Raw genomic sequence first — 16,888 nt, 5'->3', positions numbered from 1 at the left:
AAGAAATGTTAAATATCTTTTGCGTGTCCGCCAACTGCTTTAACGACCCGATGTTTTTCATCTTGCTGTATATGAGGAAGTGCAAAAACACATCGTTCCCTGGTGGCAATGACGCAGGTTTGGTTTCCTCGGGGGGGTGGGGGGAGGGGGGGGGGACTTAGTTGGACTCGGGAGATCTGACGTCAAGTCCAAATGTTGCCGGTGTGAGCTGGCGCTGGTTGGAAACGTGGCCCTGTAAGGAAGCAGGATCGGCCGATCAATGCGTCTGACACACCAGACGGCACCGAAGCATCTACTTTATACCTGCTGTTCGCCTCGGAGGTTCTGCAGTGACCTTCATGTGCGATTTTGCAAAACTTCAGGAAGACTCAAAATATGCTCGATTTCAGCCTCATTGCAGGGTTTTGAGTTTTTCATGCGGGGGTTTCTGCCTCTGTTCTGGGATCAGGATTTCAGCCATTATGTCAACAAAAAAAAAAAAGTTAAATCATAAGAATTACTTTTTTTAATCAGGATATAAAAACACGTTCAGGGCTTATTTGAGCCCTGTTTGCTGGTTTGTTACATTTGTATTGTGCTCAACATCGCTTCATCATGCTTAGTTTGAACTCCAGTCGACCCAAAGTCTGTCCCTCTCTGTAGGGATCTACTCGCTTTCTGATTGCTAAACATTTTATTAATGTATTCTGGACTGAATCAGCGATTTCAGCGACCCGTAGCAGACCTTCAAAAGTGTATTCCTAATGGTAAAATTGTAAAGTTTTAATCATTTTCAGCCGAGTTTAGTTCCATTTCTCTGAATGTGATATCTGAATAAATCTTTTTTTTTTTAGTACATTTAGTACATATGCTCATGTCAACCGTTGGCTGTATTGAGATGTAGCATCAGAAAACATTACGGACTTCCATTCTATAGCACATTCTTATTATATCGATAATCTGAAAGCCGTTTTTATCATCAGCCATGTTGACTCACCCACAAACACACCGATGGCATTGGCAGCGTGCCTGGCTACACTCTGATAAGATCTGTGATCGAACCACCAGTCCTGGGGGCCAATCCAGCTCTACCAACTGAAACATGGCTGCCACGACGCCAGAATCAACATGCTTGATACGACATCATTTTACAGAGCTGTAAAGAACGTTCAAGCTGCGTTTCCTTTCTCACTACATACTGTTTATTAGATCAACCTCGTTCGACATTAATTTCTTCAGCTTGGCCAGCGTGTACGAGGGCGAGCCTTTATTGTCTTTGACTTTTCATCCTAATAGCCTCTGATGAGAAATGTTTACAGCACAGAAAGTGGTGGTGTTTGGGCCTCACACTAGCTCACAGCAGCTTTGGTGTAACTGCAACATAATCCTAATGGATAATTGTTTAGGGACTTACAGCGGCCCAGTGCCTCCTCTCTCCCGTGACAGCTGGGCATACAACAAAACACCCAATCCATCTTGATTTTAGAGGATCACCAAAACAAACCGGATGCCGTACCCCGGCGGAAATAAAGCTTTGTCTCAGGTGGAAACAAAAAGCTAAAATAACTGCATTACGTGCGGTTATATTTTTCTAAATGTGTTGATGGCACCAGGAAAGTAGGTTGGAATGTGCACATGAACAACATTAAAAAAAACAAAACAATATGCACACAATTAACCTAAAATTGAATGTGAATTTATCGCATTTTAGGAGAAGTCATCTCAGAAGGTGTAAATGTGTTGCATCCACCTCTGAAGGGAGAAGCAGCAAACGCAGCTAACAATCTTAAAAGGATGACTACAAATGCTTTTCTGCGTCCAACTGGGTTGAATTATTTAAAATCAGAACATCTCGTTTACTTGCAAAAAAAAAAAAAAAGAAGAAGACATTCAGACTTTAAAAGCGTGGCTCGTCTTGCAGACACGGTTACATACCTCGGCTAACAAAGCGGCTCTGCACGTTAGAATAAAACTCTATTTTGGACGTCTTCTCTCCAGCGTTGGCAAAGAACAACAGAGAGTCAACACAGTTCAGGACAGTGACTGCTTTGTAACGATCATTGTCCTCTCCAGCTTTAAAATAGAAGTAAAACTCTTGAAAGAGTTGATGGAGGAATACAGGGTGTCACGTATTATGTAGATAGTTGACAGACTCCTTTCGAGAAATGGGAGTTCATATTCTTGACTGAATCCTATCTTTATGGTAATTCTGGGCACATGGCTTGAACAGAAGGAGCACAATAAGGTAGTTTGAGAGAAACGGGAAAGATAATACGAGGTGAAAATGTAAAAAAAAAAAAATACAATCCTGATAACGCTCCTGGAATGATTCATCGAGAACCGCTCGAAATCTCTTGACTGCGTTGTCATGGCGTTCGGTACATCGCCGTGCGAGAGGCACAATTGGAGACGAGCGGGAGTCAAAAGTGCTGATATGCTCCTCCACTTGCCATATCATCATCAGCGAGTTTCCCAGGCATCACGGACGGATGAATACAATCTGACGGCCTGTCATAGTTAGTGCGTGCAGCAGCACACACTATTCTTCTGGACAGACCCGTCTCCCTTCCAGCTACTTTACAAACTAGACACCAAATTCAACATCTACTTGTTATGACTCGACATTTTCTCATATTTGGCGACTATACTCAAACCAACGTCACTCTGGGTTTATTAAAAAAAAATGGAAGTGTTTCAAATCCTCGTTCTAATATCTCATTCATGCTGGCTGTCTGGAGAGATTTCCTGACGTGCTGTTGTGTTGCGAGAGGCAGAAGAATGTCAGAAGTGGGAGGGCAGAGAGAGAATTATTGGCCTTGGATAGAGTGACACAAAAACACAAGAGCGGTGTGTGATTACCTCCCATTGTCTTTCCTTACAAAGGAAACCTACTTGTCAAATCCGTAATTTGGGGTAGGGGGTTTCTAATCTGTTTACATCTGTCCTACGTGGAGCTCCACGAGTGCTACTTGATGACATAACAGATTAGAGTTTTGGCTTTCTGGCTGGGGAAAGAGGAGCGTTTTAAAGCTAATCGAGCCTGACTCAACATTTGCAGGAATAAAAAAAAAAAAAGAAAGAAAATTGTAAAAATGCATTAACTCAACATTTACGAAAAGAATTCGGCAGGAAATGGCACTGGATAACGCATTTTCAATCACAGAATTCACAAACACTTTATTTTTATATGCAAGTCAGATGGTTAGTGGGACTAAACACAATTTCAAATACAGGCACATTGAAGACATGGTTTGCGCTTGTTCGTCACTGTAACTGGCACGGCAATGCAGAAAATGCTCGCCGTGCAAATGGTCCACATATATAGATGTGACTTCCCTGTGAGTCGCACCCATCAGCTGTTGGCTCGTTCATTTTAACTCCAGAAACGCGGCGGAAACAAACCGACCCAAACTGTAAACCCGTCAAGACGCTCGGCAGGTGAAATGTGCGATTCAGGATTGTGCCAGAAGTAACTGCATGACGGTGTCAACAGAGGGATAGTGTTGTCATAACGCTCCTCCGGCTTTCACACGAACAGATGAGTCTCATCGCCATGGAAACACTCAATCTACTCTTTCAGGTAGCAGAGGAAGAAGGTGTGAATATGAAATATAAGGAGACTCACGTTTTTTTTAAAATTCTATTTTGTATCATCTAATTTAAAGATAATGTTCTCATGGTGACAACTATAAATTATTTAAGAGGTTGGTTGGTCAGTAACATCAGAGCTCCTCAAATCATGGCTAAGAAAAACAGAAACATCGATGGCCAGTTTAACAGGGAAAAGGTGAGCTGATGCAGCGTGTCCATTCCGTAATGGCCTTTTAAATGTGAATTCCATGGGCTGCATGTTGCTAAGCATTAATTACAATCAATTAAAGCTAATTCAAGCTTGTCAGATATGCAGCCGCCAGTTATTCCAGCTAATTTGTTTGTGTTAATTCTTTCCGATGGGATTCAGACGTTGCTTCAAACCCATACAACCATTGCTGCTGTTACTTTTACACACAAAGTAAAGTGTATTTCATAATATTGTATATCTGGAAGACTTCCACAAACATTATTTTTCTTAAGAGGCATCACTTTCAGCTAGAAGGCAGAAAATCTTTAGTATGCATAGACATGAATGACGTAACAATACGTTTTCCTAAATGCATCAAGTGGATACACGTAGCAAACTCAATGCCAAAATATTACGTGTACTGCAAACAAATAACATAACAGCAATATTGACAATAGCCTTTCATAATTTTAAGCTGTTTGAATTATTGCATATAAAATATTTATATTTACAACAATTATTATTATTCAAGCTTTGTATTAAGTATGCTAATTTACATACAATATCTGTATTAAATAAGATGTGTGCACGCTTAGCATTAACATCTGTGATGGCTTCTCTATCATTCTGAAACGCTACCCGCTCCTGCCGGAACCAGAGTTTGAATCCGTCCCCACAATCCGTCTGTCCTTTTGCTCTATTTCTATCCTCTAACCCCAACCGAACAGAAGAACTGTTGGATTTCTCCTCTATAAGAGCCTGGAAATGACTGCTTTGTATTCGGTGCTATAGAAATAAAATTGAATTGAATATTGTACACAACAGTTCTACAAGGCCCTTCGAGTAGCCTACTATTACTTTTAACTTCCCACTATGTCATGATGCGCTACAAATCAAATCTCGTAATGAAATGTAGAAATGCTAAATATTGCATTGGGACCAAAAGCGAATCATCTTACGTGCCATTTTCTACATTGTCACTGTGATGGATGTCTTATGTAATGCTAAATCAACCCAGACAAATGGAAATGAGTGCGAGACATTTTAAATGGTCTAATGTTAAGGTTAATACTCATCAATGTAACATTATCAATGGGCCTGCCAATTCCATTTGTTCCAACATTTAATGCCTTTCCCTTCGCGAGTCTCCGGAGAGCAGTTGAACGTTTCCCCGTCGTCTCCTCCTGATGGTGTTACACACAGAGGCAGGATATGCGAGCGCACATACCTTGGATCCATCCACGCTGATGATGCGGTAGCTGTTGCGTGTGCTGTCATAAAAATAGGAGACGGTGACAGCCTGCTTGCTGGCAGGAACCCAGTTCTTCTTGGTGGTTGGGTCGATCTGGAAGACGTGGGCCCGGGTGGTGTAAATCGGCTGCTCCCTGAAGAGCGGGGAAAAGAGCAGAGGGACAATATGAGAGTGTTATCCGCACATGAAACACAGCATCCCGACTACAAATCAAGAAAACATGCGTGCAAGTCTCATAAAAACTGAGCCCAACAGTCGTGGCGTGACATTAAGTCCCGATAACTGTGCGGCAGCAGGCCTGCAGAGGGGAGGCGTGCGTCTCCAGAGGTCCTGATTCGGGGTAGAGTCTCAGGACGGGCGGGAAGGTGAGAATGTAACACAACCCTCAATCCTCATAGCAACCCAAAGCCATTAGCACATAAACGCTCCCTTCACTCTCATAGGACAGACAGCCAGCAGCCATAACATTATAACCACTGAAGGGTGAAGTGAGTACCATGTATATATATTTTTTTGCACCTCTTAGTGAGTGGGATTTATTAGGAAGCAAGTGATCAAATAGCTTTCAAAGCAAGCGTATTATGAAAATTAAAAGAAATATGTCTCACTGCTGTAATATACTGTTTACTATCATTTTGGAAGTTTGCACCTATTCATCTTCTATACACACTATATGTAAGTTTGGGTCATGGGGGAGGGTGTACTTTGAAAAGGGCGCATGTACAGAAAGAACATGTAATCTCAAAGAAGTGCCCTGAACTCAAGACATAAACCAAGAAATTGTCAATGTGAGCTCAAACCAGCATTTATCACGGCTTCATTTTTTAAAAACTTTCCTCTTACACAAGAGAAGCACACAATGCACTGAACATTGATCATATTATTCTTTTAAACTTGAGCCGTTCCGAGAGCCTTACTGAAAAGAGTCATCTCACTTTTCTCTCTAAAAGTTATTAACTCTGATGGGAAGATGATGTTTTCGATTCAAACCCTGAAATTAACCTAATGACAGCACTAACGGGTAGTTTCAGTCACCTTAAAGGAGCAAACTACAATTGCTCTGGGACAAATTGTTATAAAAAGTTGAGTTTTCATTTCCCTCAGTTGCTATGTTATTGTATATCAGCTCAGTGCATATGATAAAACATATATACTTAACGTTCTTACAGAAGAAACCCTAAAAAAAAAAATCCCAAAATCTATTGATTTCTTCTCATTTGAATCTGTAAATACTGTATGCATTGAAACTTGCATGATCGTGTTAGGAAACTGATCAATACTGTTTCATCTATGTTTGACAAGGTAGAGCAATCTGCCTGCTATAATGAGCAGCTCCTTTCCCCGGGGTCTCAGAAGAGCATCAGTGTCGTGGAGGAGGATCGGGAATCAGACCGCCAGTTAAACTTGAATGACTGCAGATTGAAAACACAGAGGAAATGCCCCTCCTCTTTATGACATCTACACACACACAAATTACTCACTCTCTCACTCGAGAAACACTATGATTATCTTTACCCTCTGTCACTTGTATGCAGACACACGCACACACTTACTCAGATGTCCAAAGTTACAAGCTGAAAATCCCCATCTCCTCCTCTCAAGTTTTCAAAGTGTCAACGCAAACATTCTCGTTAGGCGTAGATCTTGTATTCCTTCAGCTGGTGGGGTATAAAGTGAAGCTCCTGAATATTTTATCATTCCCATTTTTATGAATCGGCACAGCAGTCATGTAAAAAAAAAAAAAAAAAATAATAATCATACATACACTTTAACAGTAGAAGATCAAAACATCAATGAAGGTAAAAACCCAGTTGCATATCTCATTAACGGTGGTGCTTCACACAGCCTGGACCCAGCTGGTGAGAACTGCCATACGGATTAGCTCATTCCAGAAGGTGCGAGCTGAGGGTTGAAATGCTCTCCCATAATGCTCCAAGAGTGAGGAATAATTATGTGGAGTGGCTGATGAGAGGGATCAGAGGACACCTGAAGAACTTAATAATAGTTGCAGATGATGAATATGGGGGTGACTAATAGGAAGCACATAACCTGGTGAGAAATAAAATGGCAAATGAAGGCGTGTGGTTACTTGAGTGCCCAGAAAACTTCTCTATAGCTTACTTTGAAGTGGGGCTGAATGAAGACATAATTTATTGGATCATCCTGGCAACTATTGCTTATCCAGCCACCATCATCTCAGTGATATCATTAGGACAGCCACATGAAACACCCAGCTCAACAAAACAATAGGTCAACCCAAGGTGTGATTTGTGTTTTTTCAGTGACGGCAGGGGTAATGAAAACGCATTGTTTTATTAAAAAAAGTGAAATCCCCCCATGACTGGCACTCACGAGTTTCAATCGCCGCCTTTGGGTGAATGTTTGACTCTTACAGACATAGAGGTACATATATCCCGTTAATTCCCCCCCCCCTGCAAATCGCACTTTAAGTCCATCAGCTAATCTTGCATAACGGACGTCTCAGACGTGCAAGACGAGGCATGAATGTGGATAAAGAGACAATTCAATCCAATGCTTCCACAAAGACATTCACTTAGTTGTACAAGTGACAGGCACCATTGTGTGAATAAAAGGACAATGACAGCTTTGGATATAAAAACCTAATCAAAAATTGAGATGCATCTGCCACATAAAACATGTGGGGTATTTATCATTTTAAGAAATTACTGGAAAGAATTGTTGAATGCAGCACCATTCGAGAGTTTGGGGAGAAAAAAATAAATAAAAAGGAGTCTCACAGTTAAACCCTCCTAAGTGCGTTGATGCCTTCAGTATCACATTGTCCTGGAAATCAACACAGTCCAATTTATTCACACCTCACTGTAAAGTAGGTGGAAGACAGAGCTTAGTGGCATATTAACAACACACACTCTTGGCTGCCATCCACAGCGATGGTGCACCCACAAACTTTACATAACAATGCATTTTGGAATACAACAACTTCAATTCCTCCGTTTACGGGTCCCTGCTCAACAAGCGCTTTAAAGACCGGCAACCTGATTGCAACACAATAAAAATAGCATAGAGCACCAAACTTTAGCAACTTCAGTCTTGAACTCACCCTGATGAGGAAAATCGACCACGTTTAAACATTCTGCACAACTGACAGACGCTCAAAAGTCTTTGGAATAAGCTCTACTGGCATCGAACGGAGAGATTGTAATGAATTGAATTCTCCCTTCACCTCAGTGGGCAAAACAAATGCACAAATTTAGCCGCAGGCGCTTTCTGTGTCCCAACTCTGGAACCGCAAACTTTGAAGACCGCATTGAAAGGCTGAGAAAATCTCGGGCACATCTGTCTGAATCCGATAGCTTCAACCCAACCCAGAAATCCTCCATTCCCAAGACGAAACATGATTCAAAGGTGAATCCTTTGGAGCCTCAAACATTCCAGGAATGTTGCTAAGTAAACATGACAATATGCGTGAGTGATGCGACATTCCTGTCTGACGCACACACAAACCCCACCCAACATTAATTATTTTTTTTCATATGCACAACGAAGCAGAGTAAATCTGATTAACGAGAAAGAAAAACACTTTATATCTCAGCTCAACCAACACTGCTGATGCTTCTCTAACCCCACCAACCTAAAATACCATGTGGCTTTAATGACCAAAGCAACATTTCAAGCTTCAATAAAGCCAGACTACGTTTACGCAGCTCCGGGGAGTGACAACGCTGCCGCAAACCTTCCCAGCAACCGAGGCATAGCATGACCATGACCAGACTGAACTGCACGTGAATTGTACATTGGGTTTCCACGCACTATTCACTGCATGTCAACAAGCCAATCAGATGGAGCCCAGATGGCATTCGTCACAACAGATCAGATTTTAGTTAATCATTTCAACATCACATCATGGTGGCAACAGATCTGAAGCACCAAAAAAAAGAAAAAAGAATAAAATCAATGAAAATTCTGGTGGGAATTGCAAATGTGGGCATGATTTAAAAAAAATATATATAATAAAACAAATAAAAGGCAAAATGGCAGTTTCATTGTTGTCGACTACTCGGGTCCATTAAGTGAAAGAGCCGTTACTTGGAGATACAGATCCTCAACCACAAGGACATCAGTATCATATACATGTTTGTATTTATCACAAATTATTTGCACATTACGTACAGCAACCCGAATGGCATGTTTGCCCACATACCGACTGGTAGATAACATGTACCAAGTGCACGTAAGGAAGACGGTGTCAGAGAGAAGAGCCGGATGAGGCCACAACTCTCCACAATCCGTCTGCAGACACCTTGTTTGGTTGAATGTATCCTGCAGACTGAGAAGACCGCTTCTTTCAAAGAAAACAGCCCCTGAATTCATACAAGGTTCCTGTTAAGTTTGTGGAGTTAAAGCGAAATATAAAAGAAAAAAAAAAATACAGTGATCTTCATGGACTCATTCCTCATGTATAAATCAAAGGCTCATTATGAAACAATAAAACACCTTTTTTTTTAAAACTTTCAGCTGATCAGGATGATAAAAACTTAATTTGTAATGTTTTGCCCTTAAGCAAGCGGCTCTTCCAAAATCCTAGATACTTATAATTATGATTATATGGTGTCTGTGTGCTATGTCGAGTTATAAATTACTAGGTTAAATAATTTGCCTGTTAATAATCTTTGTTGTATAATCAACTGCTATTATTATTAGTTTTGCCATGTATAGATTGGGCACTGAAATTGTTCCAATCTTCACTGTGCAGCATCTTTTCCACTTACAAAAATCTGCCACGAAAAAGCATTTACACACAATTTCCGATCATGCAGTATTTGTGTTGTGTGTTTGTGGCATTTCATATTATTTCTCCACTTTTTTTTTTTAATCTCGGCCTGTCATTTATTTTCATAACACGAAGGGCTTCAGCTAAATGTGTGAAGTTCATACAAGGGTGTTAGTGGCGCAGTCGCACTTTGTTGATGCAGCAAAAACTCTTTACGCTCAATAAAAATCATTACAAATCCTACATTTTATGAAGGACAGCCATGCACTTGAGAAAATAAACCTACATCCGTCTCATCCGAGAGCTTTCTGCATTTTTTTTTTTTTTTTTTTAAAGAGCAATAAAAAAAAGAAATCCAAGAAAATATACCCGGACTCTCAAGTATGGCTCCATTAACAGGGTGCAGATGGTGTCACTGTTGTTCCAAAGCTTTCCAACAATGTGCTAAACGACTTGTGCAGAGGACAGTTAGTTCAGTAATACTTTAAGTGGCTTCCTATGACGTACTGCTGGAAATTATGTGACACGGGTTGATGGGCAGCAAATATTCATGGGCTAATAAAGCTTTCACTTCCATCGGGATTATGGTTCTCGCAGAAACGAAAGCCTAATAAATTCACTGTCCCCTTTAAGCCTAATCTGGGTCTATATCTGCTTTGGGAACAACAAAACCCATTTTACAGATCGGTGTTGTCGCTTTACACACACACACACACACACACACGCGCACGCACACACACACAGAAACACACACGCTGACCTTTGCAGTGGCAGTGTCCACAGCCAGCTCACACTGGCAGGGGGAAGACGAGCGAAAGGGCACCGCTGAACACATGGATGCACTCACACAACTGTTGGTGGAATCCAGTAGATCTGCTTTTCTCAGATAAAGAGCATTAGGTTGATTGATTTTACAGGATACAAAATAAATAAATAAATGGACGGCAACATTTGGGACTTTTTGAATGCTGAATTCTTTGTCCCGCTGACTCGCTGGTGCTCTCTGTCCCCATCTGGTGCGCTGAATAATTTACAGGTGTGTGTGTGTGTGTGTGTGTGTGTGTGGTGGGGGTGGCGAGGAGTTTGTCTGCACCGTCTGTACCTACGCACACCTACACACCCACCTCGGGCCCATCCATGGCGATGATGCAGCAGTCGTCTTGCGTTCGAGCAAAAGGATAAATTAAAAAGGGAGGGACGTGTTGACAGCCAGACGCCCAAGGACTCAAACTGTTTTCAAAGTTTATATACGTGTGGAACTTCAAGAGCGCACCATCGAGACACCTCTGCCCATCAGCCTTAGACCGACGATGAACTTCAATTTACAGTATAAACTCCTGAATTTAAGCAAAGTTTGCTCAGAGGGGGATTATTGTGATGCTTAAAAGGGGACATTTTAAGATGATGTGGGAGGACACCATGTCCTGAGAGGAAGTGTGAAAAACACACAGGCAGCTTCTATCCTTGACTTAAGACTTTGGATGAGGATGTTAATGCAAGCGGCTGCAGTCACGCTGCATTTGTGTCCCTCTACACCTGGAGTGGCTGTATTTTTTTTCGCTATGTGGAAAATCGGCCCCATCCAGATTCCCGAGTGAAAGAATCCACTCCGGCTTCATTCCCCAAACAAACTGGGCTCATCAATCAATCACCCAGACCTCTGTCGGATGTCGATGAGTTCGGGGAGGGGGAGTGTGAGGTCAAACGATAAACGAATCAACGTTGAGCCTCGAACAGCCTTTGCAACCCGTTTGGCGTGAAAAAGCAGTGTCAGCAGCTTCAGGTATGTGGGGTGCTCTCTTCATATCCCAACAGAAAGTGAATATCGTGTCACTGGCTCCAGACCACGAACACACACAAAACAGCCTTTGGAACCACGTACGAGTTCGTATTCAACTTGACAATGCGGGGATAAAAAGCAAAAATTTTGTTATAGGTTTGAACCACAATCTCAATTTCAAATTGTAAGACATATGTGGCCACATACACCATCCAGCTGCCCGTCGGCTCAATACATCTGCCGGAGTCATTGATCAGCTCTGGGCAAAGCTGACAGGGTGGTCACGTTTGCACGAGCAAAAGAAAGCTCAGCCCCAAAAGGAAAGAGACTAAAGCAAGAAGTGAGCCAAGGTCGACAGTAGACAACAGCAAAAACTGGCAAAACAGAATTTGAAGCTGCAGCTTTTACATTATGTCAGACAGGTTAAAAATTGGTTTCCTTTAAAACGATTGAGACAGGAAGTAGTTATATAATATCAGGAATGACAGTGATGTGCTGCATTTGCTTGACTTTTCTGCATGAAAATGTTGGCTTTGTAGCCTGGGCTCGCTGCTCCCTCCAATGTTATATTACTTTGGCTAAAATGTACAGGAGGATCAAACGGGATAATGCAGTAAACATCTGAAATTTTAGAGAGCAACCATGCGTATTTAGGCGATGTTTTGGTATTTCCAAATACAAAAATAAAGGTGCTGATTTGTTGTAGCACAGTAAAGGTTAACATCTTATTTCTTGAAATGCGGGTTGGTACAGAAGTGTCGAGTTACTCACCAAATGGGTCATATAGAGATAGAATCAAAACACATTATCTTCATTTTCTGCTGTGTTCGGGGTGTGAAATGGGTCAGGAATGAATAGAGGAGTAAATGGTACGTTCAGGTACATTCGAGTCCAGACCCACGAGTACAATGATATGTACCACTCTAGTCAGCTATAATATGATATCGCTATTTGTCGTCCTCCCTGTGGGCCTCATCGGGTCATCAGCCTGTCAGGCAAAATGTTCCCCCCCCCCCTGAAATCCTCGAGCAGTAAACATAAAACTGTGGAATCATTTTCAGAGAAAAGCACCACAATATTGTCCATCGACCTAATGGAAACCCTCAACATACAACAAAGTCTCGTTAACAAAAGGAACCGGCGTTATGAGCAAACCAAAGGCTTTTTAGGAAGCGCAATTTACAGGCAGTAGCCACATTAATTCTACATTAGGGCTTTTCAACACATTTCAAATGAGACACACACAGGCAAGATGATCAAGGCCGTGTCAGATAACCTTCATAAGATCATTATACCACTCCCAGAATATATATAAAAGTCGGTCCTTGGGCCTGCAAGGTTTGAAAAATACCAAGAATTTGCCCGTCTGGCTGCTTAAAAAAAACTTTCCTCACAAAAGCTGCATTAGCCATTTTGTCAAATATTCATGGTGCATCAGGTGGAGAAACACCGAGCTGGAGCACTTATCCTTCATGGCTTTTCTGGCAGTCCTGACAGCAACAGACAGTAACAATGGGCTTTTCAGAGGTGAAGCATAACAAAAGAACGTCTTCTCCAATATCTGTCACAGAGAAACAAACGAGAAACTCCTACCCCGATCACCGAGTGTGCAGATCTGGTTTAAATGGTGATAAAAATCATAAACTGACGGCGAGCACAGTTAAATCACTTCACTTGTTAGTGGGCTGTGCAAAACTGCAAAACCATCATGTCAGATGAACAGAGTTTAAAATCTGTGGGACAGGGAGAGAGAGAGAGAGAGAGAGAGAGAGAGGTGGATGTTGTCTGTGTGAATGAACAAAGTAGGGAGGGGGAAGCTCTTTCGATTCATTACTGAAGCACCAGCTGGGCTTTCCCTGTAATAAACAAGCTAATGATGTCAGGAGGCCAAAGAAACGCAGGTTTTACCCTCTGATAGTGTGCGCAATAACCTGGATACCTTCTGAGGGTAACAGAAATTAAATTAATGAACAGTTATATAAGGAGCATTACAGCTGTGTTGATAAGCGTTATGTTTGTACATAAATATATATATATATATATATATATATATATATATATATATATATAGATCAGACACCATCTCAGCCTAACAGTAGCATGTTTTATTATTGGCCATAGTAAAGGTATAATGTGAGTGTTTTATAGATGAACATCTATTCCACTGAAACCTTTTTCTAACAACATCAGTCTTCACAGTTTTTTTTAAAACAAAGTCAATGATATCTGTTCTGACCAGATGATCACACAGCGAGTATCCTCTAAAATGGATTTTGAGGTTTACCTCACCAAGGAACACTTTGATTTCACCTTAAGAAAAAGAAAAAATCATATTACATTTCGATTTTCTTAATGTTATCAGAGAAAATCAATAGTGTCAAGAGTGAAAAAACAAGCCATTATGAGCTCGAAACTATCCTTGCTGTGTTTTAGCAGCATTTTCAGGCGACAGCAGCACTTTCAATCAACTACACGTCGACTTTATCTGGTCACTATTTGTCAACGTGCTTGAATTCTTGCTGTTTGAAGGATCAGCTCATCCCTTTAAAATTAACATTAAATAAAGTTAAAATGTGCCAAGAATATCAGCAGTAGAACATCACCTACACACAAAAGCCTGCCAAAAGCTTTGTTAGCTCGACTGATCAAACTTGTGTTTTTTTGGGTTCTGTTTGTTTTCTGCAAAACCAAAGAAACATTCTCTTGGTTTAGAGTCTCCTCAGGAAGACGCAGGACTTTTCTGCGTGATGCGACAGGGTTGTCTCCTGCACCTACCAGTCGTGACGACTTCCCACCAACATTCTTCTCCACCCACAGCGCGTGAAGCATCGCAGGGTGACGTTATGCAACAGACGCACACAACGGCCGGACAGTGGGAGCCAATCTGACATGCCGTTTAGTGTTTACATGGTCTCTGATGAGGAGTTACAACAACTCCTCCATTTAGATTGTAATTTCAATCCAATAGAGTCAGTCTAGTCAAAACAAATTTTAGATAGTGATTTTAATTGGATACGAGTCTGGAAAAAAAAGATAATGATCATTAACTGCACTCTTTGGAATTATTGCATATTTAATTGATTTGCAAAAGTATCCTTTTTTTTAACACTCACCTATAATCTATTGACACACTTAACCCAAGCAGGGCTCATGTAGCCCCCCCTACACTCCACCCCGACACTGGCCAAAGGGCAATCTGCACCCTGTACAGTCCATCGGAGGACAAACGCAACACAATCACCCCTTCAGGCAAAGTAGTGTCACCAATTTATATCACATAACATGCCACTAGATCGAAGGAGGAATCTCTATGGGTGTGTGTGTGTGTGTGTGTGTGTGTGTGTGCGTCTTTGTGGGAGTTTGGGGTTCCTGTGTTGTTATGGGGCTGTGGAAGGTTCATTCTGGAGTTGTTTTTATTGTTTTATCTGAACACAAATAAAGTTTGACCGCTTGTTCGGCAGCGCTTGGAGAAAACCCCGTAGAGAAATACTCCGGCCCACAATCAAACCCTGAGGTGAGAGAAGTAACCACTGCACTCATGTCAAATTAAATAATTCAAATGACTGTTTTTGTGTGTGTGTGTCTGTGTGTGTAGTTCAACTTTAAAAGACCATTAAAGGGGAGAAATGTTAAGCTTTTCTCTTACTTTGATACTTTTTTCTATTTAACTCCTCACATGAGTTCTTGTTCATTTAGAGACCTTTGTTCATTTTTCACCATTTCAACCATTTAATTTATTGTAAACCAACTGTTTATTTAAATAGCTAAACTGAAAGTACTTTTCAGTACATTTTTACTGAACTGGCAATGAACTGGTATAATGGACGTGAAAAGTGATTAAAGAAAATGTGATTTAATCCCCGTTTTAAGGTGCCATCATTAAAAGTGACCCTCCTTTACAACAAAAGGCTGCAAACCAGATTAAATCCAACCACAGCGGGTGGCACCCTCTACCATCCTGGGGTGGTAAAATGTATTGCCCAACCTAATCTGAAAGCTTGAAGGAAAGGGAAGTGAGGAAGTCTCCTCAGAAGCACAGCATGGCAGCAGATGGCCTCCTCGGCTTCAACCATCTGGTGAGAAGCCGTCCAATCCGCCATCAGTCTGTCCCCTTTCATTAACACCATACTTCAACAGTAAGACCTGCTCCTCGTCCCCTAGCACACCTCTCCAGCTCTCGCTCGCAGACAGGGAACACATACTACGATTAGGATTAACGGTCCACTCTCCAGCGACGGCAGCCAAGAGACCCACCGCCACGTCACATGTCACACAGCCTAATCAATGAGCGTTAAGCCTTCGGATGTCGCTCTCCGGCCAGCCAGGAGATTATTATCTATCCCTGTGTTCGGCCTGCTCCCTGCATGGCTTACTTTAAATAGCAATATGCTGATTGCATCGCTCTCAGTGTGACCACCACTTATTCGGTAACAAGTGACTTTCGGGCAATCTGAGCTCTATTTTGGACTAATTTCCGAAGTGCACTGCTCAAGCTGCAAAATGGTACTTTAAAATAAAATAATCACTTTCTAGCTCACCGTTATCATGTGAATTTCCTCGCCATATCAAATGCAACTCTTGAATAACACGTTTGTTGGTGACTAATGACATGATCGTAACTGTCAAGGTCAGGAGATCAAAGATTCACAGCAATAAAAGACAAAATAAAGATAAATACCCAAGATGTTTTATAAGCTTCTGCTTTATGATTAAATTCCCAGTTAGGCGTTGAGAAACATCAGGAGCAAAAAAGGCCATGAATCCTGCAAAAACATGACTAATGGTCCACAGTGCCCACCTTCACACACTCTTACCTACACAGTCTGGGAAGGAAGCACTCACTCCATCATTACCAGCTGCGATCAAAGTGGATTAAAGTGGACACAATTCTGAGGGTTCACATTTGATATCCAACATTTAATGTGAGCTGTGATTTTACAATGAATGAATTCTTCAACTAACCATTCATTCACTAATCAATCAAAAAAAATAAACTAGTGACAAACTATTCATTTCTGTTTGCCAGCTGGAAGATTTGTAGTTTTTATTTCGTCAAAGCCAAGAAAATGGACAATATTACGATTTCAATTCTGACTAAGGGAACTTTTCTCATATAATATGCATGAGAAATGTGTATGATATCTGTCATCATGTAATCATCATGGGAGACTTGGTAATCTACAGACAGGAAATTAAAAAAAAGAATGAAGTATTTCTTAAGCAAAGCTTAGCTTTTAATTGGTTCAAACTTCTTATTTCCATCTATACTATGTAAAATTCCCATCAACTGACATACGAATTAAAAGTTGATTCATAAAACAATATTCAGCATTTGTATTTAAG

General features: G+C 41.2%; 1 protein-coding gene across 1 annotated transcript in view; it reads right to left on the bottom strand.

Moving 5' to 3' along the window:
- homer2 (homer scaffold protein 2) overlaps nt 1-16,888 on the bottom strand; it is a 32,778-nt gene that overhangs the window by 13,970 nt on the left and 1,920 nt on the right. The window contains exon 2 of the mRNA XM_080518458.1: nt 4,989-5,145. Coding sequence (XP_080374584.1) covers nt 4,989-5,145 — 157 coding nt within the window. The remainder of the gene's footprint in view (nt 1-4,988; nt 5,146-16,888) is intronic.

Source organism: Blennius ocellaris, assembly GCF_963422515.1.
Source record: "Blennius ocellaris genome assembly, chromosome: 1".
Taxonomy (NCBI): Eukaryota; Metazoa; Chordata; class Actinopteri; order Blenniiformes; family Blenniidae; genus Blennius; species Blennius ocellaris.
The sequence above is the reverse complement of the archived record's forward strand: the minus strand, read 5'-3'. Positions and strand labels throughout refer to the sequence as shown.